This window comes from Anabrus simplex, chromosome 8 (genome assembly GCF_040414725.1).
Source record: "Anabrus simplex isolate iqAnaSimp1 chromosome 8, ASM4041472v1, whole genome shotgun sequence".
Lineage (NCBI taxonomy): Eukaryota > Metazoa > Arthropoda > Insecta > Orthoptera > Tettigoniidae > Anabrus > Anabrus simplex.
The window spans coordinates 45,382,959-45,402,221 of NC_090272.1; the positions used below are offsets into that span (position 1 = coordinate 45,382,959).

General features: G+C 40.6%; 1 protein-coding gene across 1 annotated transcript in view; it reads left to right on the forward strand.

Annotated features, from left to right (window-relative positions):
* Nucleotides 1–19,263, forward strand: part of Oatp26F (Organic anion transporting polypeptide 26F) — a 717,049-nt gene that overhangs the window by 626,259 nt on the left and 71,527 nt on the right. The window contains exon 7 of the mRNA XM_068228964.1: nucleotides 18,679–18,800. Within this exon, the coding sequence (XP_068085065.1) occupies nucleotides 18,679–18,800 (122 nt within the window). The remainder of the gene's footprint in view (nucleotides 1–18,678; nucleotides 18,801–19,263) is intronic.

Sequence of the window (19,263 nt, forward strand, 5' to 3'; positions counted from 1 at the left end):
ACGTCACAATCGTGCCACCACCAAATTACATTTATCTGTGCATAAATGAAAATATGAAGATCTTTGTTCTGGGAATACATTATATTAGCTTTTCTCTCCCTATCCAGACAATATTGGTGGATAAGAGAGGTTGAATTGGCAATTGGGGATGGAGACTTGTTTGCTAACCAAAGTTTATTAGCTTTCCCTGGGGAGGAATAAGATTGAAGGTAGAGGGAGGGTTATATAGCAAACATATCGGATGCGTCCCTTAAGAGCTGGGGCTGAGCCTTGGGGGTCGATTGGATTTGGGAAAGCACTTTTGTTGTCATCGTCGACTAAAGACGCGTATGTCTCCGGTCGATAGCGCACTCGGAAGAGTGGATTACTTAATAATCTTATTACAAAAACCAGCATCTGAGTCCATTACTCTGTTGTATGACAACATAGATTTTACAGTAATATGACGCTGTCAAACCTCCACACCAATAATATGGTTAGTGGTGCTTAGAAGAAAAGCACTTGAGTTGCCTTACGTGAACGTAAAATGTTACTACGTGGTAAAAGGAAATTTCAACTCAAGGTGTGGTTGAAAGTAAGAAGTACCAAAAAGCTTACGTTTTACGATATTTGTGTGTTCATATAATATCAGCAACAGTTGGTTTCTCTACAGCTAAGCGTGCTACTGGTTTAAGAGACAACTACACTGCATAAATAGCCTCCGGATCCCAAGATAGCGGGTTCAAACCCGGCAGAGGTAGTCGGATTTTTGAAGGGCGGAAAAAAAGTCCATTCGACACTCCATGTCGTACGATGTCGGCATGTAAAAGATCTCTGGTGATACATCTGGTATTTACCCGACAAAATTCATTAAATCTCAGCCATAGACGCCCAAGAGAGATCCGGTTTACTCTGTCTGCCATCTAGTGGGTCTAGAGTAAAACGGAACGTCGAAATTGACGAGCAGACAGCCAGATGGCGTCAAATTGAAATGTCTGCATACGGTAGCTGAGGCCATACGATTATTATTATTATTATTATTATTATTATTATTATTATTATTATTATTATTATTATTATTATTATTATTATTATTTATTAACATTACGGGTTTCCGGTATATAGGAGGTTCGGTTTGGACAGGTTTTACTGTACATTTCTTTATCGCAAAGCGTGACAATTCAGTACCATAAATAACTTACCTTTAAAATTCCACGAACCTACTACGCTGGCGAAGCAGGTGGGAAAGGTGATACTCCCTCGTGACGCATCCCAGGTGGCGGATAGGGGGGTCCTAACCGGCTTGCCGGCGGACTTGAGGGAAATAAAATACCTCTCGCGGCCCAAACACACAAACCCCTGTGGGTGGGGGACGCAGACGAAGAATGCACCCACGGTATCCCCTAACTGTCGTAAGAGGCAACTAAAAGGGGCGACCAAGGGATGATCCAATTGGAACCATGATACTACTTGTGATTAGTACCACCACGAGGGGAACACCATGGGTCGCTGTTACTTGCGCGTAGTATCACTATGTTAGGTACCAAATAGGTTTGTGATTAGTAGCAATAGAGTACGTTGGCGGCTTCTACAGTACCTGTGATTCGTACCCCTATATGCGCGACACCATGGTTCCGCCTTGCCTATGCTTAGCACCCAATATGTGAGGAACACCACGGGATAGTGCGGGTCCCTGTGGTTAGTCCACATAGTCCACATAGTCCACATAGGTTTGCGTTGCCTGTAAATAGCGCCGCTGTGTGCGAAACACCATAGGTCTGTGTTACATGTGCGAATTTCATTACCTGTGAGTAGTACCATAATGTGTGGAATACCGCGAGTCTACGCTACTTTTGATTAGTACCGCAACATGACAAATAGCTTCGTTCTATTTTCCTAGAGACAAGTACAATTTTGAGGGGCCAATGACCTGGATTTTGGACCCGTTTCGACTACAAGTATCATCGATTCAGTATTGTGCTTTAGACGCAGTCCCTTGGTCAGTAATACTATCATTTAACGCCACTTTCTGGGAATGTGGGGCATTGCGGGTCGCATCCACTGATTGTTTTAACTTCATATCCATCCATTCATTCATTCTTCGTCCTCACGTTTTCGAATCTGATCAGTGGAGGATTCTGGATTTTTAAATTATCATAACATTTCGTACCATTAGGAGCCGATGGCCTAGATGTTAGGCCCCTTTAAAACACAAGTATCATCATCATCATCATCATCATCATCACCTTTTAAAATTGACATCATAGCACACTGTCCTCCACTGCATGGCCTGATGAGCTGATAGGCTGGAAGCATTGTACACTCTTAAGTTCCTACGTTACGTTATGTATCGTATCCACTTCCATCCTTTTCCACCTCCGAAGGTGGACATGGCCCTGAGATTCACTCAGACACTCTGCACAAAATATGAGTATCACTTATTATTCCTATGGACAAAGGCGGCGGGACGTTGAGCTAAGCACTCTACCCCACCAAGTGCCGAGGTCCCTGGGTGATCTGTATGTTCCACCTATCCCCGAAGAGATAGATGGTTTGTGAAGTACCGATACCGGTGCGCCCATTGGCGTTCCTCTGTCGGTCTGTAATGAGTGTATAATTGTGTGTGTGTTTTATCAGTGTAGTAGTTAGTCAGTATAAGTAGTTTGTATCAGTATAATTATTATTGTTTTTATCTGCATGTGTATGCGTGTTAAGTATGTTAATGTGTTTGTGTGGTCAGGAAAAGGAAGCTTCAGCGCTGGCTGACACAATAAACACACGTGTGTCGGCATGCGGTAGTCCTGGGTGGTCGCTCATCCAGGTACTGACCATGCCCGTTTGTGTTCCAAAATTTGTAGCGGGTCTGCACCGACATCGTTGTGTAGTGACTGTCACATAGTAGACGGAGACGTTTACTTTAGTGTGGAGTGTGCGGATATTAATTTTGAATAAAAACAGCTTCGTTAATGGGCAGCGTTTAAGTGTTTGTGCTCCCGCCTCTGTTACCGGTTTCTGTGCCGAGGTTACGGGTAGTGGAAGACTTTACCTTCCACCCCTCCAAGGGCCTTCATGGTCTGTACAGAGATGAATTTGCTTTTTGTAGTCAGGATAGAAGAGAGGAATGCAGAGTTGCCAAACTACGAATTATCATTAGAACCGAAAGGTTGCAGAAAGGAACAATATATTTTTCGACAATAAAAAGTATTGTTTAGGAACTGAACACATATCGACGTGCCATTTCTGCGCGTTCTCCCCCTAAGCTACGTAAGGAGACACGTGTTTCCGATCAATAACACACTGGAGATATTGGATTACTTCGTAATCTCATTGTAAAAACCAGCTCGTGAGTCCATGGCCGTCGCAAAACTAATTTTAAAATCAAGATGGGCCTGTGCGAAGAAGCCGTGTTATTACTTCACTGAGAGCTCTTCAGCTGCCGGTTCTTAGCATAAAATATTACTGGCTGGTAATATGTTCTACCTCAAGGTATGGTGGAAAGTTACAACATAAAAATAATATCTCGTTCGAGCTTTTATTTTCCTCCTTGCCTTTTACACGTGTTCATATAATCTCACCATTAGCAGGTCCCTCTACACCTGAGCCTGCTCTTAAAACATCTCAGTCTACACCAATCTACTGCTGTATGAGTGAAAGATTAGCAAAGCGAAGAACGGTACTATAAGGACGGCAACAGCACAGTCCAGTGTTGTGCTCTCTTTACTGCTCTCTTCGCGGATCAGTCCGACTTTATCTGACTAATGATCCCGGCTGAGGTAGTCAATGTTTGAAGGAAGACAAAAAAATATAGGCAGTACGTGTCAAAGATATGTGATGGATTACCCGGTGTGTTCCGACAAAATTAAATGAACTCATTCATTGCACTACTGCTTTTGGTACCAGATAGCTGCACAATCGGAATGTCGAAATTCGTAGGCACGTCGCGTGGATGACACTGCTTCGCAAATAATAATAATAATAATAATAATAATAATAATAATAATAATAATAATAATAATAATAATACCTTGGTGAATGGGTTGAATCCAAAAATTCTGAGAAGTTCGCCATCTTAACACGTGTCACTGCCTTCGTGATGTCCAGGCCGTACTGTAATGAGCGCGGGAAAGCAATCAGCTGATCGTTAGGGGGGAAGTTTAGCACGTGAGTTAGTAGAGTTAAACACAGATTTTCGCAGTTTTATTGAAATTTTTAACGATGGCCGCATGTTCACTCAGATATATGTGAGAATGAGTCGTCATCGACTGCATTATTAAGTGGAAAGTCGTTAGTGAAGAAAACTTCGTGTGAGCGTGTATTTATGTGAAGCTGTAGGTTAAGAAGATCGGTGTTTTAATTTTGTAGTTTATTTGTGTTAAGTTATATTTATAGTGTAAAATTAATTGAGTCAGTGCATTCTGTGTTTTATTATTAACCACGAATTGTATATACTTGAATTAAGATGATCAGTGAGGGAAATCACCATGCCTAAGAGTTGCTGTGTGCCTGGCTGCAAAGCCAATTATAAACAAGGAGAGTACACTCAGGTATTTGTGTTTCCTTCTGATGAAGAACGAGTTAAGTTATGGAAGAAGGCTATTCCCAGGGAGAATTTAATAGTTAATCACAACACAGTTGTGTGTATCAAGCACTTTCCTGAAAATCACATCCTGAGAGAAATAAGAGTGTCCCGTCCAGATGGTGAGTTTTTTTATTATGTCATAAACATAGTTAACATTAGCTGGCCCTATATTTTTATGTAATCAGACCTACGGCTTATCTAAATTCGGTGTATTTGAACATGCAAGTCTTATTTATGAGTATCACCGAGCTCGATAGCTGCAGTCGCTTAACTGCGGCCAGTATCCAGTATTCGGGAGACAGTGGGTTCGAAACCCACTGTCGGCAGCCCTGAAGATGGTTTTCCGTGATTTCCCATTTTCACGCCAGGAAAATGCTGGGACTCTACCTTAATTAAGGCCACGGCCGCTTCCTTCCCATTCCTAGATCTATCCTGTCCCATTGTCGCCGTAAGACCTATCTGTGTCGGTGCGACGAAAACCAAATAGAAAAATAAAATATGAGTATCAAACAGCAGTGTGCTTTATGTAAATCTTATCTTCTGACAGATTCAGATCTTATTTATGAATTACCTCCAGAAGTAAGTAAATCGAGGGGGCTTAAAGTATCCATCAGAAATGTCAATAGAACTTGGAATTGAGGTGTATAAAATATTTTGTGTGTTAGTGTCAGATACATATAATATGGAATTTCTAAATTCAGACGATCCTAAGTGTGTCACAAAATCCTTGGCTTTGGAGTCAATGCAGTTGGCAGATTCCCTAGTCATTTGTGACTGCGGGAAGAAATTGGAAGACCTGGCCGGACAGTGTATATACAGTATATTTGGGTGAATATATTTTTAAATAACTTTTCCAAAATTCACACCGACTTGTGTATTCAACAAAGTGCTTCAAAGAGAGCAGACCTACTCCATACTGGTGTAACTTCCTGTAAGAGGTCCAGGAAAGCTGCAGTGTTCATGGAGTGGAAACAGTGAGGTACAGAAGTAATTTATATTTGTAATAAATAGTAATGGTAATTGGCTGCATGTTTTCTGTCAGTGTGTATGATGTGAATGTTCCAGTTGACCAGAAAATGGATAAAATCGCAAGATTATGTCTCAAAAGTGTTAAGCTGTACTCACGCAAACGAACGTATATACGCGAGAAATAGAACGTTACGGATTATTCAAGCGGAGCGTATGCGTATCGCCTTCAAGCCCCCCCCCCCCAAAGCGTGACGTCATCGGAGGTACAGTACGGCCTGGACATTACGAAGGCAGTGCACGTGTCAACAACTTTGAAACAGCCTTCCAACTCACTCAAAACACATATAACAAAATGTCCATCTCTCGAAATGCAAAAATTCGACATTACCAAATTGTTGTTTTTTTGCTAGTTGCTTTACGTTCCACCGACACAGATAGGTCTGATGGCGACGATTAAAAACTGTAATTAGACCTGAAGCATTATATGCAGCAGAATGTTTAACACTTCGCGAACCCCCTGTGGGTGGGGGACGCCGACGAAGAATACACCCACGGTATCCCCTGCCTGTCGTAAGAGGCGACCAAGGGATGATGGTCTTGGAACCATGAAACTACTTGTGATCAGTACCACCACGCGGAGAGCATCATGGCTCGCTTTTACTTGCGCGTAGTACCACTATATCAGATACCAAATAGGTTTGTGATTAATAGCACACAGGAGCACTGTGCGGTCGGCTTTTGCAGTACCTGTGATTAGTACCACCATATGAACGGGACCATGGGATGATAGCTACCATGGTTCTGCCTTGCCTGTGATTAGTACCCACTATATGAGGAACACCACGGGATAGGGGAAGGTCCCTGTGGTTAGTACTCGTATGTGATGAACACCATAGGGTTGCGTTGCATGTAAATGGCGCCGTAATGTGAGAAAAACCATAGGTCTGTATTATATGTCGAATTACATAACCTCTCAGTAGTACAATAATGTGTGGAATATCGCGAGTCTCTGCTACTTTTGATTAGTACCGCAACAGGACAAATACCATGGTTCTACTTTCCTAGAGATCAGTACCGTTATGAGGGGCCGATAACTTGGATTTTGGATCTCCTTTAGACTGCAAGCATCATCGATTGAGTGTTTTGCTATAGCAGCAGGCCCTTGGTCAGTAATCCTAATCGTTTACGTCAGTTTTTGTGTGAATGTAAAGCATTGTGGGTAGCTTCCACTGATTTTTTTAAATTCATGTCCATCCATTCATTCTTCGTTCTCACGCTTTGAATTCTGGTCAATGGAGAATTTTAGACTTTTAATTTGTCATTCCATTTCGTCTCATTTCGTACCATTAGGGGCCGATGACCTCGATGTTAGGCCCCTTTAAACAACAATCATCATCAACAACACTTCGCGAACACATAACCTACTTCAAAAACCGGCAATTAAGGAAAGGAGGATTATCCGAAAAATTCTTGGTCCCAACCTTAAAGATGGTGTGAACAGACTTCGGAGCAACTTAGAAATATACCCCCACACCGTAAAGATATTAAGAGTAATCCAGAAAAGGAAGATAACTGTTTACGCTCACATCTTTGTTATCCTACTTCAGAAGTCTCAAAACGACCCCTCCTTGGTTGGCGGAGATCGATAAAGCTCTCTGAAAGTATGGAATCTCAGTAACAGACATTCAACTCTGAGCACCAGTCAAACACAGACACGTTCACCAAGAAGAAGTCGCAACTCGACTGAAGCATGTACGTTCTGATACGTAGAAGAAAGCACACTCCGAAAGGATGAAAACCTGGTGGGCCCACAAGAAGACAAGCAGTTGAGATCCCTCCGTCCTTACTGGCCGTAACGATGAATTTATTATTATTATTATTATTATTATTATTATTATTATTATTATTATTATTATTATTATTATTATTATTATTATTATTCTTGCGTTCCGGCCTTCTAAGGACCACGTTACAATTTCAATTGTTCCTCCTTAGTTGTTCTTTCCTTTTCTTCCAGTATTCTTTCACTGTTTCACTGTGTTTCTTTTTCCTGTCTTCAGTCCACTTTGTGCCTGTTTTCTTTTCCTTCCTCCCTTGGTATCCTTCCATTTGTGAGACTTTCTTCCTAAAAATCTTTCTTTCCAATAATTCTTCTTCTCGTATGTTGTTCCTTTCCAAGTCCTTCTTGACTTCTTGAATCCAGGTGGTAGTTGATTTCTTTTCCCAAAGGTACTTGAAGATTCGTTTAGTTAGTCTATTGTCATCCATTCTGTAAATGTGTCCAAGAAATAGCAATCTCCTTTTTCTTATTGTTTCTGATATGTTTTCTACGTTCTGGTAAATTTCATTGTTACTTCTTAATTTCCAAAACTCTGCAATTCTTGGAGGACCTAATATTTTCCTTATAATTCTTCTTTCTAATATTTCTAATTTATCAAGCTTGTAGTTCAGTGCTAGACATTCGCTGGCATAAAGGCATTCTGGTTTCACTACTGTGTTGTAGTGCTTTATTTTAAGTTTTCTTGATAAGCACTTTTTGTTGTAAGTATTCTTAGTTATACCGTATGCTCTTTCCATCTTTTGTATCCTCTCCTCTATAGCAGATTTTTCTAAACCATTTTCTTGAATTGTCTCACCCAAATATTTGAATTTCTTTACCTTTTCTATTCGACCAATATCCGTTGCTAAAAACTTCGGGGCACTTTTTATATTCGTCAAAAATTTTGTTTTCTCGGCAGAGATTCTCAAGCCTGTCATGTTGGCTGTCTTTTCAAGGAGTTTGACTTGCATTGCTGTATCTTTAAGGCTTTCTGAAAGTATGGCAAAGTCATCTGCAAATGCTAGGCAATTTATTGCAACACCTTTGTTCTTCTTCCCCAGCATGAGTGGCAATATTTTAGATTCTTTCAGTTTTTCATTCCAGATTCTTACAATTTTCTCCATGACACAATTGAAAAGGAGTGGAGATAGACCATCGCCCTGCCTGACACCTGTATTTATTTTGAAAGGTCGAGATACTTCACCCATAAATTTTACTTTCGAGATAGTGTCTGTAAGTGTTTCACGAATTAGGTTTGCCAATTTAGTTTTAACTCCAAATTCACGGATTACTTTATCTAGGGTTTCCCTATCAACAGAGTCAAAGGCTTTTTTAAAGTCAATAAATGTTACAACTATGCCTTTGCAGTTTATTAATCTGTGTCGAATTATAGATTTCAGGTTGAAAATCTGTTCGGAGCAAGATCTTCCTTCTCTAAATCCACCTTGATATTCACCCAGTTGACTGTCCAGTGTCGATTTTACTCTATTTAGTAGTATTGTTGAGAATATCTTGTAAGCAACTGGCAAGGGAGATATACCTCTGTAGTTGTTGACATCCTGCTTGTTACCCTTCTTGTGTAATGGGTGTATTAGAGCCACTTTCCAATCTTCTGGGATCTTTTCTGTTTCCCAAATTTCTTCAAAGATTATTTGTACATCTTCTATAATTTTTGGTTCAGCCCATTTTAAAAGTTCAGCTGTTATGGAGTCTTCCCCACTAGCTTTGTTATTTTTAAGATTTTTTATTGCTTCCTTTATTTCTTCCGCTGTTGGAGGTGAATCAGCTTCTAGATTTTCCTGAATTTCTGAAAATTCTAATTTATGATTTGGCTCAGGGCAGTTCAGCAGGTGTTCGAAGTGTTTTGCCAGAATCTCACAATTCTCGGCATTGTTAAGGCCAATATTACCATTTGCATCTCTGAAGCAAATGCTCCGGGATTGATAACTTTTCAGGTTATTCTTAAAGGTCTGATAGAAATTTCGGGAGTTATTTCTTACAAAATTATTCTCAATTTCTACTAGCTGCGATTTTTTAAAAGATCTTTTAACCTGCCTTATTATTCTTGTTGTTTCCTTTCTTTGTTGTTTAAATAGCTCATAGTGTTCATTCTTTCCGGAACATTTCCATTTTTTCCACTTTTTCACTCTTTCCATAAGTGCTTCCTCACATACGTTATTCCACCATACTTTCTTTTTAGTTTTAACTGATCCAAATACTTTCTTCGCTGCACTATTAATCTGTTTAGATAATTCTGGCCATTTGCCATGCTGAGTTATTTTAATTTCTTCCTGAGAGTTTTCTATAGTTGCTTGTGTAATGTTGAGCCTATCTATGTTGTATTTCATTAATTTTCTCGGCCTTCTTTGATTCCTGCGAGGTAGAAGCTTTAGCTTAATTTTAGAGAGGTAATGATCGGAGTCAAACTCCCCACTTCTTGTTACTTTAACATTCATAATTTCCTTAATACTTTCTTGAGAAATAGCTACATAGTCCAACTGAAACTCACCTAACATCGGATTTGGGGACACCCATGTTTTAGCCTTTCTTGGAAGTTTCTTAAAGAAGGTCGACATTAATTTTAGGTGAAAGGATTTACAGAGATTAATTAGTCTCATGCCATTTTTGTTTGTTTTTTGTGTGCCGGATATGCCCCTACTGTTTTGCTGAAAACTTTTTCTTTGCCTACCTGTGCATTAAAATCACCGAGTAGAATAATAACATTTGATTTTGGAATTTTTGACACTTCATCATCTAGAAGACTCCAGAATTCTTCAGTTTTACTTGGGTTCTTGCTATTATCTTCATTTATTGGTGCATGACAGTTAACAAATGTATATTTTTTGTTCTTGCATTTAAGTGTGAGAAGAGATAGCCTTTCTGAACTAGATTTGAATTCCATAACATTATCAACTATTGCTTTATGGACATAAAAGGCGGTACCTAGTAGTGGCATTCCTTTCATAATTTTGATTGCTGGTTTACCTTTAAAGATTCTGTAATTTTTGGTTTCTGTTACATTCTCATCCGTAAACCGTGTCTCTTGAGCTGCTAAGATCTGGATTTCATGTCTATCTAAGAAAATTTCCAGTTCTTTCTGTTTGCCGGTTTTTAGCAAGGAATTTACATTAAGAGTGCCTGCAAAGAATTTCCTCTTAAATTTAAGTCTGAAAGGATTCCAAGGATGCTCCGACTCACCCTTATTGCAGATGTTGGGACTCCCCAGAACCCTAGGTCCCGATGCATTGCATAATGCAATGGTGGATTTCTCTTCCGAGCTACCACCTGGGGTAGTGCTTTCATTCAGCGGACTTTCCATTCTGCAGTTGAAATTGTACATTGTACAAGGTAGGAAATTAATTCCAAGATAAGATCGGATTGCTAGTCCGAAATGATTTTTTATTCGTGCTTTACTCCACTAGGTTCTTCCGCTCTCTCCGCCGTTGGGACATTAAATTCCTCATCCGCCTTCGAGACCGTTGACCAGGTTTCACCTGTAACCCTAGGCAGGGGCCCTTACAGGGTGCTACCATCCGGAGCCAGATGGACCCAGATTTTTTTACGAGGTTGTTACTCCTCCCCCTCCTCCTTCCCCATCACTTGCAAGATGGGGCCCCGGGCTTGGGACCGGCAATGGCGGAGTTATTATTATTATTATTATTATTATTATTATTATTATTATTATTATTACTGGCAGTTTCCCGCTGGCTCCGCCCGCAACGTACAAAGTATGGTGTTGTTCGTTACTATCCTCACGGATGTATTTGCAAAGTTTCGAGTTAATGAAATAAAGCACATGATCTGCTGTGGTAATAGAATGTAATATTATGTCAGCAAAACACTTGAAAATACATCACACAAAGAAATTGAATTGAACGTTCCTTGGAACAACACTACGCGCCGAACTGTTAAAAAGTCCTTCAAAGATCTTCGTCATGGAGACAAATGTACTCATAACTTTTCTCAGAATCTACCAATTTAAGTAGTTATTGACTCACAAGAAAGCGCTTGATCCACTGAGTGTTTTTAGATCAAAAAGAACTGCGTGCCTCAATTGCAACGAAATATATGATTGCTTCAATGAGAAAAACTGTTGAAGAATGAGACGTCAAATTGAATGTGCACTCATAACTTTCCTCAGAATCAACTAATTTGAATAGTTAAGAGCTGAAACGAAAGAGCTTGATCCAGTGAGTGTTCTTAGACTAAAATGAACTCCGTACCTCAACCAGAACCAAAGATATGATTGCTTCAAAGAGACAAAAAATTGAAAAATCAAATAATTTGCGGAAGGCGGAAGTTAAGTGATTTATGGTACCTGATGACAAATCTGTGCACGAATACCTTTCAGTTTTTAAAAAAATGAAGGAAATCGATCGGATAGAATGGCCGGACTGACTGACTTTAGTTTTTGTAATTCTTTAATATATAGATTATTATTACTGTATTTTATTTTTTGTTTTATGTCTCGCTAACTACCTGCACGGTTTACGGAGACGCCGCGGTGCCGGAATGTTGTCTTGCAGGAGTTCTTCTACGTGCCACTAAATCTACCGACACGAGGCTGACGTATTTGAGCATCTTCAAATACCAGTGGACTGAGCCAAAATCGTACCTGCCAAGTTAGGATCAGAAGCCCAACGCTCTACTGTACGAGCTACTCAGCTCCATCCTGGGAGAAAGCATGCTAACAGAATTTGAAATGATCCACTCGTCCCAGTTTCGTAATAATAAAAATAATAACAATAAGCGTAATTCCTCTAATCTGACTCATGCATGTACTGTATTATATTCTCAAAACTCCCATGCCATGACTAAAGAGAAAAAATATTCAATTGAAGGTAAAACCTTGCAATGAAACTCAATAAAATGGTTCATTGTGATCCAGTGTAAAGCAAACATCGGCGCGTAGTACGATATCTTTTTATACGGGGCCACGCTATCCTGTCATTTCATAGTCTGCTATTGTGGTTGGCCCGATATGGCTGCACAGACCGCAGAAGCCATTATCATTCAATAAATAATTCATTGCATTTAGTGAGATTTCCTCTTTCTATCAAATCTGGTCGAGTCCAAATGAAATTGGAAATGTCACCGAAAGCGATCTGGTGACTGGATGAAATGAATTGTACCCTGTCCTGCAGTTGTAATACAGGCACCATAAACTAAGCCCCACTGCACTGCCGAGCGCTAAAGAAATTAAAACAGAGTTCGCCTATCCCGTGATGATGACGTAGCAGTTTTTGATATCGTAAGAAGTACATTCGTTTGCGGTAAGTCAAAATGTTACTTTCTGTCCTTAACAAAATGAACACAACAGCACATGCAACTCATAAAGACCCTTAGTCTGCTAAGAATAGTTTTGTACGAACCTACTACGCTGGCGTAGCAAGGGGAGAGGTGATACTCCCACGTGGCGCGTCCCAGGTGGTGGCTGTGGGGGTCCTAACCGGCTTGCAGGTGGACTTGAGGAAAATAAAATAGCTCTCGCGGACCAAACACACATCCTCCTGTGGATGGGGGACGCAGGTGAAGAATACACCCACGGTATCTCCTCCTTGTCGTAAGAGGCGACTAAAAGGGGCGACCAAGGGATGATCGAATTAGAACCATGAGACTACTTGTAATAATTTATTACCACCACGCGCGGAACACCATGGGTCGCCTCTACTTGCGAGTAGCATCACTGTGTTAGGTACACAATAGGTTTATGATTAGTAGCGACAGTGTGTGAATCAGGGTGAGTTTTACAGTACCTGTGATTAGTACCACTCTATGAGCGACACATGGTTCTGCCTTGCCTGTGATTAGTACCCACTATGTGAGGAACACCACGGGATAGTACGAGCAAATACAGTAGAGACAATACGCGACACTTACGGATTTCGCCTTGTTAAAATGGGAGACAATTCGATGGTGGCGCTCCTAGTGACTTGACCTGTACAAATCGCGCTAAATTCAAATATCAATGGAAATGCATATTCGAAAATGGATAAATAAATTACATCTAGAAAGAAAGGGTTATTGAGATATTAACTTCGAAGTTGCTAAAGCAATTCTGGATAAATGAATGAAGAATTATTTAAAAGGTTATTATTCAAAGACTGAAATTAGACATATAAATAAGATGTGAAATGGCTTGATCTTTCTTTATGCATTTTTATTGTTGTTTAGCATTCCTGCCTGAACTTTTACGGTTAGTCTTTTTCCTCATTTAAAAAACATTTTATCATCACATTAAGACACTTGTCAATAAAAATATCGGCACATTCCTTACACACATAATGCAATGAATTAACATTTAAAAGCTGGACAATTTTCCTCTTAACATGAAGTCTACTAATAGAAATAAAATCTATAAAATTAGCCTCAAAAACATTCAAAACTTCCCTATAAGCAATACTTCCTATTATATTAGGGTAAAGCAAATTTGCATCATCATATTGCTTCAACAAAATGTGTACATTTCTTAAGTCATCCATATTTTGTTCAGTGCTTGACAACGCATTACGGCATCCCAAATGGGGTAACTTGGAACACAACCAGCCACCCTCATATGCATATGTATTTTCCTGAATTAAATCAAACCCACAGATCACACCTACACCAACACATCGGTATCGAAGGTTAACTGCTGCACTATACAATAAAATATGCGTATTATATTTTAAGCCAGTTAAAATATGGGTCGAGCAGGTCAGAAGAGAATGTACTATAAAAATCTCTTTGTCACTGGAAGAATATATATGCAAACACAGTATTACTTACATTTTCTTGTCGCGAGGGGAACGGAAGAAAGACCGCGCATTCTTCTCTACTTCATAGTTACTGCAGCTAAACACAGCACATACCTTTCCCCTCATGTTGAGAGGAGACATCAAGGAATGACACACGCTACTATTTAATTATGTCAACTCACTGAAAACGCATAAATAACCCCAACAACTTCACACACAAATACACGTGCTCTTATGATAGAATCAGTAGTTCTCAGGTCAACCTCCTAGAGAGAGGTCGAATAACTGTCCCTCAATATCTCACTGAGTGTCGCGTATTGTGTCTACTGTATTTGGTACGGGTCCCTGTGATTAGTACACCTATGTGAGGAACACCATAGGTTTGCGTTGCCTGTAAATGGCGCCGGAATATGAGAAAGACCATAGGTCAGCGTTACATGTGCGTATTACATTACTTATGAGTAGTACCATAATGTGTGGAATACCACGAGTCCACGCTATTTTTGATTGGTGCCGCAACATGACAAATACCATGGTTCTACTTTCCTAGCGATAGGTACCATTATGAGGGGCTGATGTCGTGGATTTTGGACCCCTTTAAGGCCTGTTTTCACATGTAGGACTGTGCTTCGGCTGTGCTTCGACCGTGCTACGGCGGTGTCGCCTACTCCGTCTTTTCACATGTAGGACTGTGCTGCGACTGTGCTGTGGTCATGTGGTCCTTGTTCATTGCATTTGTGCTCACAGGTTGGAGACATGGATCCGAACGAAGAAGATGTAGTTATTGCCTGCGCAGCGTACATTGTTTTACAACAAAAGAAGAATAAGTATAAAGGCATTCATGTTGTTGAACTTATCACTTGTTCGTCCATCTTTAACGAAGACAACTGCGCCACACCTACTACTGCAAACTATCACACAATGTATCTCAACCAACGAACACAGTACTCAGACAGCGCATTGCGCACTCTATGTTATTCTGTGCTCGTTGGTCACTGGATCACGTACGACCGAGTGCTTCCGATTATCACCGAAATAAGACGGAAGTCCGGCTTGGCGACACTAGGGCGACCGTTTCTAATTTTCACATGTGGTACTGTGCTGAGACCAGGCGACGACTGTGTGGGCCGTAATCGCTCTGCTTGGCGATCCATGATAGCACGGTAACAACACGGTAGGGACACAGTCCTACATGTGAAAATACTCAACTGCTGTTCAATGCAAATGGAATGGTTTATACTGTTTGGCGATTGCGGACGACACAGCACGGTCGAAGCACAGTCGCAGCACAGTCCTACATGTGAAAACAGGCCTTTAGACTACAAGCATCACCGATTCAGGATTGTGCTTTAGAAGCAGTCCCTTGGACAGTAATAATATTGTTTAACGCTAGTTTCTGGGAATGTGGGGCATTGCGGGTCGGATACACTGATTGTTTTAAATTCATATCCATCCATTCATTCTTCGTCATCATGTCTTGAATTCTGGTCAGTGGATGTTTTTGGACTTTTAACTTGTAATTACATTTCGTCTCATTTCGTACCATTAGGGGCCGATGACCTATATGTTGGCCTCTTTAAACAACATCGCCATCATCGAGAATAGTTTCTTTTAACATGGATATGTTTTGGGGATGAGGTCTTTCTGGAATTAGTGTCATCAATTTACCGAAACCATCGTAACGATGGCAACCAGCGTTCGTCTATGTACACTAGATTGTGGTGGTGATTATTTTTTGCACAATTTGCCTTACGTCGCACCGACAGACATACGTCTTATAGCGACGATGAGATAGGAAAGGGCTAAGAGTGGGAAGGAAGCGACCATGGTCTTAATTCAGGTACAGCCGTAGCATTTGCCTAGTGTGGAAATGGAAAACCACGGAAGACCATCTTCAGGTCTGCCAACAGCGGTATTACAACCCACCATCTCCCGGATGCGAGCTCACAGCTGCGCGTCCCTAACTGCATGGGCAACTCGCTCGGGAAATTGTTGTTCTAAGAGGAAATATAACTGGGCAACCATCTTCTATATGACACAAATCAGAGGGGAAAAATGGAAGGGATCCGACATTTTGAAAAGTTAAGGTGTCGGCCAAAGAAAGATACTGTAAGGGTAGGGAAGGGCGTGAAAATGAAAGACTCCCTAGGCCTCGAATAATCTAATACTGTCGGGGTCGGAAAAGAACAAGAGTTGACCAAGGGAGGTAGAATAGGATTGGTGAAAGGGAGGAGCCTGGCACAAGTAAGTGGAAGCAATGCCACGACTCAGCTAAGGACCCCATGGTCGCCAACCAACGCTGCCAAGTTCAGAGCCCCTGGGGCCCCTTTTAGTCGCCTCTTACGGCAGGCAGAGAATGCCGTGGGTGTTATTCTACTGCCCCCATCCACAGGGGGATGTACACTAGATCAGTAGCGTCATCGTCACTCCCTGTAACTGAGAGCTTGAGAAAATCTCGTATATAGTGAACCCACCTTCTACTCTTCAGTCCAGAATTAAAATCCTTGAACTGGCCAGAAAATGAACCCAGGGCCTTGGAATAAGAGACAAGCACGCTATCTTGACACCACAGGGCTTGCTAATAATAATAATAATAATAATAATAATAATAATAATAATAATAATAATAATAATAATAATAATAATCCGCCTCTGAGGTGTAGTGGTTAGCCCCATGAGGCCCGGGTCCGATTTCCGGCTCTGCCACGATAGGTATTTGAAAAGTATTACGAAGGCTGAAACGGGGTCTACTCAGCCTCAGGAGGTCAAATGAGTAGAAGTGAGGGGGGAGGGAGGGTTCGATTCCCACCTCAGCCATCCTGGAAGTGGTTTTCCATGGTTTCCCACTTCTCCTCCAGGCAAATGCCGGGACAAGGCCACAGCCGCTTCCTTCCCTCCATTCTATCCATCCCTTGCAATCATGCCATCCCCCCACAAGGCCTGTGTACAGCATAGCAGGTGAGGCCACTTGGGTGAAGTTCTGGTCCTCCTCCCCAGTCGTATCCATCCGACCCAAAGCCTCGTGCTCCAGGATACTGCCCTTGAGGTGGTAGAGATAGGGTCCCTCGCCGAGTTCGAGGGAAAAACCAACCCTGGAGGGTAAACAGATTGAGAAAGAAAGAAAGAAAGAAAGAAAGAAAAAATTATTATTATTATTATTATTATTATTATTATTATTTCTTTCATTTTCTCACAATTCATAGGGCTTTCGTTTTATCGGAACTCTTTCTCTCGCATGTGAATAGAGTCAAAGGATGCATTATCTGTACCCGTGCATGTCGTAAGAGAAAGAACAAAAAATCCGTGCTTGCTCCCTCGTCTTCTAAATCCAAAAACCCGCTTTTCCGTGTAGCAGATAAAAGACCGAGTGCGAATGTAATTATCTGCTATTTGTTTTACGTCACTGTGCGTGGCCTTACTTAACGTACAGCCTCAGAATTTGCCTGGTGTGAAAATGAGAAACCGCGAAAAGCCATCTTCAGTGTTGCCGACAGTGGGGTTTGAACCAACTATCTCTCGAAGCAAGCTCAGCTCACAAATGCGCGACCCTAACCCCACGGACAACACTCTCGGTCTGTTTATTTATTTATTTATTTATTTATTTATTTATTTATTTATTTATTTATTTATTTATTTATTTATTTATTTATTTAAATAAACTGTGGATAATAAAAAGACAGTAAGTTCTTTTTTTGTTGTTGTAGGAAAGCGTAATTATGGATGAGAACATATTTGTTTTAATAATACTGCCATCTATTAATGATAGTATAATTAGCCGTGCTAAATTTCGGTCTGTCCCGTCGAGACTACGCCAAAACTAGGAATGTGCCAAAATTGAGATTTTGACTTAAATGAGCGAACAGTGGATGTCGTATTTTTATTCCTAAGCCAGTAACTGCAAGTTTTTCTCACGAAAGTGTGAGACTTGCTGTACCTAAAATGCTAAAACAAATTAATGTTACACATTCTGGTTATTGCATTCAACATTAATATAAAGAATCACATAAGAACTACAATTTTGCCCTAACGAAATGTAATGCCCTAATGAAATGTAATGCAGAACACGAATGTACCACATTCATTAGTTTGGCATACTGTTTACTTCACATTTATTACTATAGAGGGAAAGGTATTCTAACATTCGTGAATCAGGTAAGGTACAAAAGAAGTGTAACCCCAACGTTGTTTTATGTCAAAAAACACGAATGTGACATTCAATGGTGGAGGCACGGAGATGATCAAGCGAATTAATTTCCACAGCGTTTGTTTTAAATATTAATGTGACCCAAAACAGCAAGAAGAGGACGCTAATTCGAAACTGAATTTTAAATTAACTTCAAAACTTAAAATGGATTTTTCTCGAAAGTAGTCAAATGCAATTAATTCCTTGGTATGAGAGACAAACATCTCCATTCCAGTCCAAATATTTCGCACCTTTTGTAATTGATTCAAGTATAGAATTGTCCTCTATTCTGTTTTTTTTTTTTCTCTTTCTTTTCTTTATCTTAATATTTCCGGTGTTTTTCTCCTTTACATTACTGTCACTGCCTTCCTTCTCGTCTTTTAAGTGAATTGTACTGTTGTGTATGTTTCAGACTCGGGCTGACTCCCAGCAGTAACGTGTGGGTGGGAGCCTGGTGGATCGGCTTTCTGCTGGCCGGTGCCGTGTGTTTATGTCTGGCCTTCCCGCTGCTCGCATTTCCACCCGCCTTGCCAGGTACAGTACTTCACAACTCTCACCACCAGATGACTCACTAAGGGCACCGCCACAGCCTTTTGACAAAAAATATCCGTCATTGGCAGGGAGCACTTTCCAGTAAGGGGTACACTATCATTATTGTGACGGGGACACACACACACTCCCAGAAATCGATCATTCGTAGAACCATACGAGTCCACATTTTTACGAAAATGAGATAGCGGTAAGACGGGAGCACTAGGGACAGACGTATTGTTCTCAATCAAAACAGCATGAGCTCTGTCATTACATTACTAACCATTCTCTAAAATCTTTAAATATTGAGTTTCTTTGAAAACACATCAGTTGTTGTCTCGGGTGGTTTTTAACGCTGAACGCCATTACGCTTTGCTGATTCTTATAAAAACTTATTTCAGTGGCCCATTCACTCTTCCACCATACAGAAAAATATTGTAGATGATCAAGTTCTAGAACAATATAA